The following is a 15,591-nucleotide window of genomic DNA, read 5'->3' on the forward strand; positions in this document are numbered from 1 at the left end:
ATTGTGTTCATAATCCCTCAAAACCTTTTTTACATATACCAATTTCACTTAAATCAAACAATATCTTTTGTTTGACCAAACAAAACCCAGAGAATATATATACCGGTCATGTTTGTTCGGCAGACCAAGTTCATGACAGAAGAATATCATAAAATACAGATCAGAACCAATCAATGACCTTCATGTTGTTTATATTTTGGTCACTGGAATGTTACTCACCATATGCATGGATTGTGTTTTCCTCCCGACACCCTTTTCTTGTTTCTTTAATTTCTGAAATTTCTTGGCGAAATTTTTACCCATAGTGCCCATAGCTGGAATCGTATCGTACAGGTCCTCATCATCCTCCTCAATACCGAACCTGTTGCTAGAGCTTAAATAGTCTTCACCTCTGAAGGTTCGGCTTAAATTTGGATCTCCATTTTCCCTCCTCCTTAAATCTTCTGGAATGTTAGGTAAGTTTCTGTTTCTAACTTCGTTTACGAAATGTTTTTGTAACTGTAAACCAGCACCGAAACGTCGTCTTGGAGCCTCCTTTTCTTTATCATTGAACATGTTTGCATCGAACATTTCTTCTGTTTTTTTGTCATTCATTCTTAAAATTGGTGCACTTGGAAGTACCGATCGTCGGAGAACGGACCTAGCAAACTCATTTGTCCTGTTTAGGCCAGACGCTCTAGATCCTTTGAGTGAACTTCCATGCGTTGTTTTTCTCAAGCTTTTGCCCAGTGGATTATCTCCACGCATATTCCGGGTACCTTTCTCCTGTATATTGTTGATCACCTCAATCAGGGCTTCCTGCGTTCGGTTATCCTCTGCTTCTTCATCATCACTATCTATTGGATAATCAGGCATCGGCTCGGAATCCAGCTTTTCCAAAAATTCAAGGGCTTTCTGTGCTTCTAATGATTGACCCTTTTCGATGTCACGGTTTAGGTTTCGCCGACATGGGTTAGGTATATCAGTGATTGCAATTAAGTGAAGGAATGTCCCCCATCTGTGCATCAGCATACCAATGAATTGGATGAACAGAATGAGGACGTAAAATATGACAAACATCATACCGAGGGCATCAATTTCCAGATTGTTTTCGTTCACTTCATCGTCATCCAGATTAGTCTGAAACAGAAGATCGTTTACCAATACAGTTTCCAATTTGTAGTACAGAGTCGATATGGATGTAATTAGGGTAACAGGTATTTTTTCGTGTTACGTCCTATTCACAGGCGGAGAAAACATACAGAATTCCGTAGGAAAACCAACAACCTCGGTCAGTATTTAGCAAGTAGATGAGGTCGAGGATAACAATACTATGCTAAATGAGATATATTTGGAGTTTAATTCTGCTAACGATATTTAGGCAAATGCAACACACGATGTCAATTTAAAAAGGAGATTTTCTATAAGGGGGAACACATTCCGTTTGTTTATTTTAAAATCATATCTTACTTCTCCCTCTGAAGATGAAACTCGGTAATTAAATCTTAAATATAAAATAAGATTTATATTTCTTGAACTATCGCGTACGTTTTTTTTTTTAGTGGGTTTTTTCGTTTACTTTCACACATACCGGTATAGGGAAAGAAATAACTGCTGGCTTGCGAAGCTGGAACATGAAGTTGATGGCTATCCATAACAAGTTTACGATAGCCATACCTGCACAAACACTGTTTCGAAGTTCTATCAATCGAGCTGCAGTTTCCTTCTGTTTATTTTTATCAGCATCTAATGGGTACAGATACCTATAAAATAATACAAACTTTTTATTACGCTGATTGATATCCGTTTCAATCTTTGAATCTTTATTTCTATGGTAGCATTATAACATTTCCAAAAAATATAACAAATACGTACGAATTGACTGATTTTGACTGACTAATGATATTGTGGAATAGTCGAGGTAATGATTAATTCCGAAAGTGATATATATATTGCATTGATTGTTTTACATTTTGGGATTCTTCTCATAATTTGATAGTAACCCTGGAGTATCCAGGATATAACAACAGTGATTGTAACCCATATAAGAATGCAGTTGTTGCCAGTTATCTCCCTTAATGTGTTCTAGACTATATCTTGAATGAGGCTACATTCTTTATATACATCTAGTTCCTAATACGATATCTTATACATGTAAATGCACTATTATAAGAAATAATATTCTCAATTATGAAATACAATAAAATTTCCTATATAATAAGAGAACTATATCATAAAAATATATTATAATCATTTTTATACAAGATATCTCATTAACCTATGACATGAAATATCTTATAAAGAGCGGTATATTAGATATTTCCTTTATAATATAAAGTATATCTCATGAAATATGTATATTTTTGTATATTAGATACACATAAAATTACATCTATCTTGGTTCAACATTGCTCCACAAATAAGTGTTTGCAACAAGATCACAATCTGTATATCACCTCACTTCTTGTCGTGGTAAATATTAATCTCGGCCTATTTGAAGTTTTTTCCATGTGAGTATAGAGCACGAATCGGTCAGTGTGAACTAGATGGCACGTTGTACCACATGACATTTTAGCTCATTAAAATGTACTGCTGCCAAAATGTAGAATGGCGGAGTGACTCGGAACCTGTAGCAGGCAACATTTATGGGATCAAGCTACCACAAAATGTTGATTTATTAGCTAGTTGAGTCACATCAATTTAAAAAGTTATATGTGTAACTCTTCATTATCATCTAGTAAATTAATGATCTGCGCCAACATTGCCATGGCTATATGGTATATCACGAATAAATTCTTATAAACTCTTACTTTTGAATGAAGCCTTTCCAAAACTCTTCCTCGGCCCTGTTCATCTGTAACGTCAGTCCACTTCCTAGTTGTTTATTTTCCAACCATTCTAGACCAGTGCGTTTGAGTGTTTTAGGTTCCTCTTGCTCCTCGTCATCGTCGTTAATAGTAGAAACACTGGGCCCTTCGCTTTGAAACGTGACACCTTTCTTCTTTAAAATAGAAGGAGGCTGATCTTTCGAGAAGACCACTTCCGGGACGTCGTCGGTATCATGGGGTTGCTGGGTTTGTTTGCCATCTTGGTTCTGTTGAAGCTTGAGCAATGCTTCAAAGTTCCTGTTCATGGCCTTTAACATTTCCGCCGTCTCGTCCTCTTTTTTCTTTGTCAGCTGCATGTCATTGATGACCTTGAACATGTCCTGAAACTGAAGCTTGGGCATAAATCGTGCTAAGAAACCCTGCTTCTTCCTTTCCTCTTTTTCTTTTTTTAGCTTTTCCTCTTCCTCTATTTCTTGTTTAGTCTTTTTCTTTGGCACTTCTCTGGTTCCCCATGATACAACGTGCATATTACAAAGTGAATAAATCACCAAAAGTAAAAATCCCATCGGAACGCAAACGAAATATAGTGCGCCAAAGATTATGCAACTAAATTCCTGTGGATGGAACATTGCTGATATCAGGAATATGATAACCAGGGACGCCAGGAAAATGACACTAGGATGAAAAGGGTTTTCTTTCACGGCAGTCACAATGCACCCAACAAACACTACCATCATGATGAAAACGTATGCTGCGCTGAGCAATTGTGCTGCGATAAGCTGGTATTTTGTTTTCACCCAGAAGCACATGAAAAAGTATAATACAGCTGGTATACCGGAAACCAGGTAGGAAGTAAGTAAGTCCATATTAAAGACAGTCACCAAGGCTCCAGCGATCATCATAATTACTGTAGATGGACCGATCACGGTCGACACCATCAGGCATCCTGTTGTGTTTAAATAGAAAAAAAATTTTCATAGGTCAAAGCTGCCTCTAACCTTAATAATCATATCAACAAATGTAAATGTACTGGCAAAACTAATCGCATACATTAGCAATAGGATATTCCCTGTATGGGTGTAAATACTGGCAATGCAGAGTACAAAAAGTGATAATACATACTTCATAATGAAGCATACGATATTTTGCACAATATCTTTTATAAAGTTTTTGTCATTGTAATAATTTCAATAACGCGATTTACCTTGGTAAAATATGTATAGCCAGCTGATGTTGTTGTTGACGGCTACAGTATTTTTCCCATCTTGCAACAAATCTAGGATATTTGCAATAGTTGAAGGCATCCATCTTCGGCGCTGATTGAAGAATTCGTCAAATCCTTCAGGAGCATACGTGAAAGCGTCTGAAGCCGCAGCATAATCCACACGGTAGCCCTGCTGTAGCAGAAGTGTACACAGCCACCTGTCCTCGCCTGCAATCGATAATGAAATAAAGTCATGGATACAACTTATTTTGGAAAGGAGAATTAGGTAGAATATCCACTTATGAGACAGCCTTATAGTATTTTAATGCGTACAACTAACGACCTGTCTCTTGCTGGAACCGCGTCACAGAAATTACGAAAATGACAATTAAGTATAACGGCTTTATTGTTCTGTTATTTGGTCCAGGAATGCCAGAGGTGAACTACATGAGCATTGTTATGACAATTGTTAATACAATGTATAATGCAGCTATTGCAACTCTTAGCACAATATCTGCACACACCTATTCCAAACAAAGACATAAACATAAGAAACATGAGCCATTTAAACAGATGTGGTTACCTTGGTCGTACATGAGGTGATGTGAGGCCTCTGTGGGAAGGATGGTGTACTTCCTCATAACATTGTCATCCATAATAGCTGACCCACGAAACATACTGAAACACCCAGGGCTGCACAATACACATCCAAGCACGTGTTCTGTGGCTTTCTGAAGCCAGTGCGCCACGGCGTATTCAAACTTCTGGTACCAAACTACAGGTCCTACAAACATATATACGTATACTTGTAGTGCACACATATTATACATGTATGAATGATGCGATTACGATAGATAGGATGCCTTGTGCATCAATTTCTCGATATAACCAAGTGTCTAAGAAATATGTCACGCACAAGAAGTTGTATCTTTTTTCGTTATTAAAGATATTTTGTTTGAAACGATTTTATATAGTTTGTTGTAATGTCCTAATGTCTTTATTCTTAATCTCCTCATTCCATAGGTGATACTGAATGTTATATTATATACCTTTGCCGATCGGATGAATACGGCCGCATGCAGCACCGACCCTTTCATTTTTCTTCATCTTATCCATAAGTATGTGAACCGCTCCGGGAGTAAAGTCCACATCTCCGTCCAGCGCCAGAAGGAATGTGTTCTGTGCCTGTCATGTAATTATACAGGTGACTACAGTGTAAACTGGTACATGTACCATTGGCACATCACTACATGTTATTACCAAGTATCGAAATTTTCAAATGATTTTGAATTTTTTGAGATTGAAATAGAGTTTCTAAAAATGTCGTCTATAAATCACAAAGGCCATATACTTGTATCAGAGATTTAAATAGAATATATTATTTAGTATATATATTTAAATCCCTGCTAGTATGTTACATTATGCCTACTTCGAAATGTTTGAGGAGCATTAAAAGGGTGAATGACTAAATGGTAATGAAAGAAAATTTGCTTTAATAATGGTTTCTTCAATTAATTTTAAATAAGAAAAATTATGAAATGAATACTTTAAGGAAATATAATTCTATGAAAATTACTTACTCTATAAATTACTTCTTCGTCCAAAAAACCAAATAGTTGACTTTTCTCAACTTTGCCGGTTTTTGATTGCTCAAATCTATGCCATCCTGCCAGATCGTTGAACTTATTTTCTTTGACGGCATCCATCACGAGTTCCTGGCACTCTTTGAGGATCCGATACCCAAGCAGGTAGTACATATACATCACCTGTGTTATAAGGCATATATCAACTTAAAAAAATGATACAAGAAAATAGCTAATTGAAGAATATTTAACTAAAATAATTTTGTTATGTCCAAAATACAGTCGTCATTTTTTTTACCTTAAAACGTCTTCATAATATCATCAGAATTCCTAATAGATTTTAAAAAAGTCCTTTCTGAAGTTATGATATGATTTTCCATTCTTCTCATTGGCTCTTTTATGGTCACGGTGAGGTCATGATATTATACATGAACACAGTGTTAAAATTCAGAAATACCGAGTGAATCTTACTTTTCTGACGTTACAACTTGGTCGGTCGATATATAATTGTGCTTGTGAACTCTTAGATCATTAGCTAAACACTGTTATAAAATATAAAACTAACATCATATAAGATAAAAAAATGATCCATTATTGATAATTCATGTTTCTGTTATTTCGTTTAATGATAATTGTTGCAATTATAATATCAGTTATTATACATGTTTAATTTAATCCTAATCTTGCAAGATATTGGTCAATGGCATGATTGTTATACTTTAATTGAGAAGAATACGCATTAGATCCATTGTATGTGTTGATATGCAATAGGTGTAAATGATTTATTACCACTGTAGTAAATCGTAGACCTACCTGTGACCACCTCTTCCTGTGTCGGATCTTGTTTTTGTCTTTCAAGTGGATGAACATCAGGTTGTTTCCAGGCATTAGATATATAAGCTGACCACCATAGGGAGTTGGCATTTTGAACGGAGGTTTGATAGTCATAACTTTTTCGTGAACAGAGCTGAAAATACAAGTTAATGTTACAGTTATAAGGGAACCTGTCTGCTTCCACTTAGTGGAACTTATATTAGCTTGCAGTTAATGACTAGTGACTCTAAACACTTTTCTATAAATATTATGTTTCATTGAAATCAGAGAATTAAATAGTGATCCAATTATCAGCCAATACAACCGTTTGAGATTCCCAGACCTCTTCAGTGTCCGCAAAAACTTGTGTACCATACCGAACAATTTTGAATCATTGAGCCCTTTAGAGGTCATGGCAGCCATCTTGGATTCTTCAAAATATAAACCTTATGCATATATTTACGTACTAATATCGATTACCATGTGCAGTTTCATAATAGATATTGGGTTCCATAGATTCAACCATGCTAATGTGATAGGATACCTTGCAGCTTCCTCCATTAACTCCACCAACAAGTTCACAAAAGAATTCGGTACTCTTTCATCATCGTCGTTTGTTTCGAATGCGTCATCAAATAGAATGTGTGCTGTAAGTATGATAAATACAAATAATAAATGAGATTATGATTTATCACTTAAAATGAATGATATTCAGTGATTTTGCCCTTGTATCATTTTCTGATAACGCTTGTATAATATTATTTGAAGGGTTTTCTTTTTTTAACCTTTGGGTTTGCCGGACAGGATATTGACGGTGACGTCTTGATAGCAATATTGCAGCGACGTCAAGAAATATTGATTTGACGTCAGGATTCGATTAATCAAATCTCTTTTGAAATGAACACACATTCTAATTCCTTTATATACATAGGAAGACCAAAAATGTTCTTTGACTAATTCTCTCAAGTACAACAAGTTTGCATTTAACTGAACTATACGTCATAGATAATCACGTAATTATTTCTCTAATACCTTTTATTACAATTATTAATATTGAACCGAAGTTAAAAGAAAAATTAACAATAATGAGCACTAGTTATGACACGTGATTGTCATTTAAAGGCATGTGTTTATTGCTACGTCTTAAATCACGCGACACCCAGCTTAATCAGTAAGATACCCACGCTCAAACTCGTAGTATTTGACTTCTGATGGTTTAGCACCAAATGTGTCGACTGCCTGTTTTCGAATGCATTGATCTTTGTCCATTCTGAAACAAATATCACCATAGCAGGAACTCAGGACATAAATATTTACATGGTAATACAATGTCACGTAATTCAAAATAATTGCCTTTCTCAAGAACAATTGTTACTATATTTTACCATAGTATAAATAGAAAATAAAAATAACGCGCCATGAATATATTTGATATTGATCAGCAACAACAGTAATGACATAATTAATCAATTAAATTTAAAGTCTACATAATTGTCGTATAAGTGTTTGGTATTATACCTGAATAACGACTTCAGTAGCTGGACCATTTCCTGACGGGTTTCATGCCACATTGTTCCACATGCGTATATCATGGGCGGTATGGTGTCTTCAATCCCTTCCTCTTCATTTTTATCCGTTTTAACTTTATCGAGGTTTAACCTGTTCGATTTTCAAATGCTGACAGTAGTATTTCGCTTATTTATAAATGTGGGTAGGTAATATTAACGGTATATTCAGGGATCCTCACAAATGTATATCTGCATGATATGTATTACTTCAAATAGTAAATATGATACAGGACAGTAAGCTTAACAGTGAAGACAATATGTATTAACAAGGCAGAAAAAAAACAATTGAAAGACTTATTTCTTAGATAAATGTGCAATTGTGATATTTTCAAAATATTTTAAAGCTTCATATCATCATAGAGTTTGAAATAAGTTTTTTTAACAGTTGGTACATCTAAGTATGTGCTTTACCTATTAGAGATTAATACAGCGATATGTTTGAATCTATGAATACATTGATATCATATGAAACTGTAATCGCATCATTCTGTTACACGATGCATCGTTAATTGTAAATTCATGACTGAAGTCGTAAGCGAACAGCGATTTTTCAACTATTAAATTATATTTCCATCTAAGCAAATGTAAACTGATTTAACCTGTAGCAGATTTTCCCGTCGTTGTTAACCTTGACGACTTTCCTTGTGTGACGTCGACGGTTCATAATCAAGTCCTGCTCCATGATCACTCCACAGTATATCGGACTCATAAACAAGCTGCAAATATCACACGTATGAAACGTCACAAACTGTTTGTTTGGAATATCATATAAAATATGTACGTATCTACTAAAAATCTAGCTACCGTATATAAACACTTTTAGCGACAGAATGAGATGTGAAGAAAAGTGGGTTTTTTAATGATAATTGATATGTGTGTGAGGGTCGGATGCAAGTCCTCCTACGAAAGGACAACTAATTAATGGGGCAAAACAAATAGAGTTTGTATTGTTATTAATTCAATCCCTGATACATTTAAAAACAGCAGCATTTTATGAGAGAGATTTTTGACAAAGTTATGAATAATTGAAAGTATTCTTGCTAATATTTGAGTGAGTTGTAAACACACTGTGAATTAACATCAGAAGCACATGTTTGTAGAAATACGTTATAAAGTCAATATTTTATTAATTTCACATTACCCAAAAATGCAATATCACAAAATATAGCACCAAAAGTGTCTATTGCTAAGCATTAACGTTTTTTTACGATTTTAGCCTACATTATTGTTTAAATGTCAACATCTAAAGCCTTTGCACACCCTCTCCCCAAATGACAGATATCTGTACGTATCATTTATTGTATCCTCATCCACAATATATGTAGTTGAAATAGTTTTTGGCATTTTCGTCTTTATGGATATTTCTGTTCCATCTTATTGCATGAGTTCTGTTCAAAGTAAGCAAGTTTTAAGCATGTCTTAATTGAGCTTGACTTTCTTTTTAAAGTGTTTTCCCTTAAACTTAGATACATGTAATTGTATTATTGAGCAGACTGTGCTATTGCTATACCTTGATTTGTATCATAACTTACTGTGTGAAGAATATCCCACCATTGCTATATACCTTGATTTGTATCATAACTTACTGTGTGAAAAGTAGCCCACCATTGCTAAATACCTTGATTTGTAAAATAACTTATTGCGTGAAGAATATCCCTCCATGGCTATATACCTTGATTTGTATTATAACTCACTGCGTGAAGAATATCCCACCATTACTATATGCCTTGATTTGTAAAATAACTTATTGCGTGAAGAATATCCCTCCATGGCTATATACCTTGATTTGTATTATAACTCACTGTATGAATTATCCCACCATTACTATATACCTTGGTTTGTATTATAACTTACTGTATGGAGTATCTTACTATTGCTATATACCTTGATTTGTATCATAACTTTCGGTATGTGATGAAATATCCCACTATTACTATATACCTTGATTTGTATTATAACTTCCTGTATGAAGTATCCCACCATTACTATATACCTTGATTTGTATTATAACTTACTGTATGAAGTATCTCACTATTGCTATATACCTTGATTTGTATTATAACTTACTGTTCCATCTTGGCTAGTCTGTCCTGACACGGAAACCAGATGTGTCTGCCCACCCAATAGACGGAGATGAGCCATCCCACCGCTACCGGTAAGTGCCACCAGGTATCCCAGAATGCAGCATCACAGGTGCGATCCTCTTTCGATACAGCAATGAGGAAGTCGTTCTCACAATCGAGGTAAATGATCAAAAAAGCCACAGGAGTGGATAGGAGTAACGGAATGGCATACGATACAATCTGCATCTGTAGTTTACAGGCAGTGTATGCAATATAGTGACCAATATATGCGGACAGAATCAGACAGGCCACTGACGTGTATTTCAGGGAATCTTCCTTTGTGTAGCCTAACATGATGTCGAAAGCAAATTTCATCTCTAAGTCTTTACCTGGCTCCAAGTAAAGAAATGCAATTACAGTTGTGACAACAATCTTTGTAGGACTGGCTATGGCGTATATGATTGGTCGACATTCCTGCATGTCGAATTTCAAACCAAGCATTGCAATTTGTAGTGGATTGGTTTCTTTCAATGTCCCACAGAATCTGTCGTCGATGAAATTTTCCCAGTAGGACAACGAACAAAGGAATAAAGCCAAAGCAAATTCTACTATTCGTGCGTAATCTTCAACAAACGTGCGATTGTTGATGTAATACTCGAACAATACAATCACCGGTATAGCTGAAATTTGCCCTATGGCTGCCAGCAAATCTAACAGAAAATCACATATCTTTCCTGATGCTGATTTGAATTTCATTTTATCGTTCTTGGTTGACGAGCAGAGAGGTTTGAGAATACTCGGTACCATACACGCACAACTGAGCAATAGTACGCCGCGCACGACGTCTATTTCCGGTAGGATTCGAAAGGCTAGAATTGATATTCCTACGGAGTGCAAACTTTCCACAATGCCCACCTAAAATAGCATAATGTATTAAAATAAATTAATCAATGAAACGTTTATTAGAGCATACATTTCATAATAACAAATTTCATAGACTAGATGTTATAGTCAAATTGATTGCTTTATAGAGATGGATCGAGTGAATGTTGATACAATAAGGATGTAATACAATTTTATACTATTTATACTTTATTAAATGTACATTTTGATACAACGTCGCTTTATCTCTTTTAGCCGTTATCCTGTTAACATCTCGTGATCGTAAATTTCATTTCATCAAATTTTATTGGCAAAGATTTTGCATGCCAAATGGATTAAACAACAGGCAAAGCCTATCTAAATTATCTCCAATACGTGATCATACATATTTCGGCTTGAAGAAGTGAGCACAAAAATGAATAAAATAATGAAAATAATCACCACAATGGCTATTCCATATTTGCGTATTACAGATTTCCTTCCCTTACATGTAGGTTCTGATTTTGACGTCATGTGTTATGGTTACGAGAACATAATATTTTCATGCTTTTGTTTTACTTCACAGATAATGACGCCAAAAATGATACCACCCACAAGTTTTGTATGTAAAGATGGAATTTAAGAGTTATACAGGACATATTATATACGGAACGTGCTATATAAAGAACATACTATATGCAGGACGTATTATATATAGAATGTATATGTATAATATACGAGGCCCGGATAGGGTACGAGTAATAATCAATAAATTGTCATTCTCTGTTAAATTGTGTTTCTTTGATATGTATATATGTAAAATATACTAGGGCTTTCAGGGTTGCCTATTATCTTTAGGCGATATCTTTAATATCATAGAAACAACAGTAATTAGTTTTATGGGGTTTATTAACTTTCCGTTATATAACGTAATAACTTCCCCTTTTTATTTGCTCGATTATGTTACGTCACGACGTTGATTCTATGACATTTAAATATCGCCTGTACAAAGGGGTAAACCTGAAAGTGCTAGCGATACGAATGTGACCTATTGCATTGTTGACTTTTTATGTTTGAATATGTAATCTATGCACAATGCTTTAACGAATTGAACTATGACATATTATATAACATATTATATAGAGAACATACTATTTCTCTCATACCTACAAGTGTAATACTGGCCGGTCTAGGCCAATACACAATATACATGCAGTATGTGACGTCACAGCGTCAACAAATTTACTATTTTCTCGGTGCAATTTTAACACTATTTTTTCAGAGAGTAGGCTGGATTTACTTTGAAAGATACACACGCATATTTTCATGTGTGGAGAATTGACTTGCAGTCGCGTTTTTTTTCGAATTTATTTCAAAATGGCAGAAAATTATTGTAGTAAAATTGCAATAAAACATCGTGGTATGAGAGAAAAATACTCTCACACGTTGATATGAAGGATAGGGATATTCTACCCTCGGGATCACAAAATGACGGCTAGACTCGGGTTTTACAACATTTTGTGACCCTCGGGTAAAATATCCTTATCCTTCATATCTAGATATGAAAGTGTCTTATAATACAGAACATACTATATACATAACGAACTATATCCAGACCATATTACAGAACTATTAGTGCAAACATAGTTTAGCGTCGAAATTCTGGCACAAAGAGTGCTACAATAAGGTTACCACTAAAACCGTATGTTTACAGTAATTAAGTTACCCACAAGCAATGAAACAAACTTACCAATAGAATGCTTTTCAAATTCGGAAGTGGAACGTTTCCAAACAGTGATCTCCATAGACTCAGCAGGAAGACCAGGGCGTACGGAACACAGATGGCTATCAGCAGCAGTGTGTAACGCGCGCTTCTGTCCACAGATGCTTTCTACAATGGCAATAATCATAGTAATCACAGGAACTCATGAATCAAAATCCAATAAATCAAACCATTGTTATAAAGGACAGATTAATGATTTTCAAAAAGACATCTCTAGAGTGGTCCTTTATTCATACACAATGTTAATGAATTGTAGAACTTACTTCTTCGGAAGTTAGTGTGACCAAACTGATCTTCTGCAGGACAGAACACGCCAGGAGAAGAATTGCCAGAACAAAATAAGTGATGACCTTTAGGATCTGCATCCACCCACTGTTATAGATGTCTTCTCTCTTTGCCTCACGACTGATGATTTTGAAGATATCCCAGAATCTACAAAACAGCTCATAATAAGTATCAAATATTCATCCACCAAACGACGTTTGGCGTATTTGGTTTGGTTTCCAATTGCATAAAAATATGCAAGTAACTTTCGGCGTGTTACTATATTTTTATCAATATTGAATGTGATATACGGAAGAATGTCAAGACGTTCATACCTGTATCTGTCAAAGCTAGCTATGGATAGAATATACAAGTATACATATGTCCAAACATACTTTGTACTGTCCCCTGCAGTAATATTCTAATAAACATGGAACTGATAAAACATTGTTTAGTAATGAATTATAGGTAAAATATCCAATAAAATTTCAGTTGTACTTGACGAAGTATTACAAAATGGAAAATCATGTATCGTTGTTCTGTTGCTGTTATGAAATTGTGAGAGACACCAATTTTGGAAATGTCTGGATTTAGGCATAAATCATTAAACCTTTAAACGTTGATGAATGTCTGTGTGACCTCAACTGGGCTGATAAAGTATTACGTGATATCCTGTAAAGTGATTCTATTATTACAAGAAAATGCAACACCTGAAGATGTGAAAGCAGCACCTGATATTAAAATTAATCTAAGATGTAAAAACAGCACCTGAAATTTAATTTGATGTTTTTACCAGCATTTGTAACAAGTACTCATTGTCATGGACACCATTACATAGCCCCCAAACAACCCCTTTCCAATCCCCACCTGTAACAAGTACTCACTATAATGGACACCATTACATAGTCCCCCAAACAACCCCTTCCCCATTCCCACCTGTAACAAGTACTCATTGTAATGGACATCATTACATAGTTCCCCCAAAAAAACCTTCCCCATCCCCACCTGTAACATGTACTCACTGTAATGGACACCATTACATAGTCCCCCAAACAACTCCTTACCCATCCCCACCGGTAACAAGTACCCATTATAATGGACACCATTACATAGTCCCCCAAACAACCCCTTCCCCATCCCCACCTGTAACAAGTACCTACTATAATGGACACCATTACATAGTCCCCTAAACAACCCCTTCCCCATCCCCACCTGTAACAAATACCCACTGTAATGGACACCATTACATAGTCCCCCAAACAACCCCTTCCCCATCCCCACCTGTAACAAGTACTCATTGTAATGGACACCATTTCATAGTCCCCCAAACAACCCCTTCCCCATCCCCACCTGTAACAAGTACTCACTGTAATGGACACCATTACATAGTCCCCCAAACAACCCCTTCCCCATCCCCACCTGTAACAAGTTACCACTATAATGGACACCATTACATAGTCCCCCAAACAACACCTTCCCCATCCCCACCTGTAACAAGTACTCACTGTAATGGACACCATTACATAGTCCCCCCAAAAAAACCTTCCCGATCCCCACCTGTAACAAGTACCCACTATAATGGACACCATTACATAGTCCCCCAAACAACCCCTTCCCCATTCCTACCTGTAACAAGTACTCACTATAATGGACACCATTACATAGTCCCCCAAACAACCCCTTCCCCATCCCCACCTGTAACAAGTACTCACTATAATGGACACCATTACATAGTCCCCCAAACATTCCCTTCCCCATCCCCACCTGTAACAAGTACCCACTATAATGGACACCATTACATAGTCCCCCAAACAACCCCTTCCCCATCCCCACCTGTAACAAGTACTCACTATAATGGACACCATTACATAGTCCCCCAAACAACCCCTTCCCCATCCCCACCTGTAACAAGTACTCACTATAATGGACACCATTACATAGTCCCCCAAACAACCCCTTCCCCATCCCCACCTGTAACAAGTACTCACTATAATGGACACCATTACATAGTCCCCCAAACAACCCCTTCCCCATTCCCACCTGTAACAAGTACTCATTGTAATGGACACCATTACATAGTCCCCCAAACAACCCCTTCCCCATCCCCACCTGTAACAAGTACTCACTATAATGGACACCATTACATAGTCCCCCAAACAACCCCTTCCCCATCCCCACCTGTAACAAGTACTCATTGTAATGGACACCATTACATAGTCCCCCAAACATTCCCTTCCCCATCCCCACCTGTAACAAGTACCCACTATAATGGACACCATTACATAGTCCCCCAAACAACCCCTTCCCCATCCCCACCTGTAACAAGTACTCACTATAATGGACACCATTACATAGTCCCCCAAACAACCCCTTCCCCATCCCCACCTGTAACAAGTACCCACTATAATGGACACCATTACATAGTCCCCCAAACAACCCCTTCCCCATCCCCACCTGTAACAAGTACTCACTATAATGGACACCATTACATAGTCCCCCAAACAACCCCTTCCCCATCCCCACCTGTAACAAGTACTCATTGTAATGGACACCATTACATAGTTCCCCAAAAAACCCTTCCCCATCCCCACCTGTAACAAGTACTCATTGTAATGGACACCATTACATAGTCCCCCAAAAAACCC

General features: G+C 36.4%; 1 protein-coding gene across 1 annotated transcript in view; it reads right to left on the minus strand.

The window, feature by feature from the left end:
• The window catches only part of LOC138320436 (chitin synthase chs-2-like), a 74,160-nt gene that overhangs the window by 3,815 nt on the left and 54,754 nt on the right, over nucleotides 1-15,591 (minus strand). The window contains exons 20-34 of the mRNA XM_069263398.1: nucleotides 12,946-13,114; nucleotides 12,650-12,790; nucleotides 10,043-10,953; nucleotides 8,575-8,691; nucleotides 7,926-8,066; nucleotides 7,592-7,677; nucleotides 6,952-7,054; nucleotides 6,408-6,561; nucleotides 5,592-5,777; nucleotides 5,061-5,196; nucleotides 4,595-4,795; nucleotides 4,012-4,239; nucleotides 2,790-3,753; nucleotides 1,571-1,742; nucleotides 220-1,119 (exon numbers count right to left, since the gene is read on the minus strand). Of these exons, the coding sequence (XP_069119499.1) occupies nucleotides 220-1,119; nucleotides 1,571-1,742; nucleotides 2,790-3,753; nucleotides 4,012-4,239; nucleotides 4,595-4,795; nucleotides 5,061-5,196; nucleotides 5,592-5,777; nucleotides 6,408-6,561; nucleotides 6,952-7,054; nucleotides 7,592-7,677; nucleotides 7,926-8,066; nucleotides 8,575-8,691; nucleotides 10,043-10,953; nucleotides 12,650-12,790; nucleotides 12,946-13,114 (4,609 nt within the window). The remainder of the gene's footprint in view (nucleotides 1-219; nucleotides 1,120-1,570; nucleotides 1,743-2,789; nucleotides 3,754-4,011; nucleotides 4,240-4,594; nucleotides 4,796-5,060; nucleotides 5,197-5,591; nucleotides 5,778-6,407; nucleotides 6,562-6,951; nucleotides 7,055-7,591; nucleotides 7,678-7,925; nucleotides 8,067-8,574; nucleotides 8,692-10,042; nucleotides 10,954-12,649; nucleotides 12,791-12,945; nucleotides 13,115-15,591) is intronic.

Source organism: Argopecten irradians, chromosome 4, assembly GCF_041381155.1.
Source record: "Argopecten irradians isolate NY chromosome 4, Ai_NY, whole genome shotgun sequence".
NCBI lineage: Eukaryota > Metazoa > Mollusca > Bivalvia > Pectinida > Pectinidae > Argopecten > Argopecten irradians.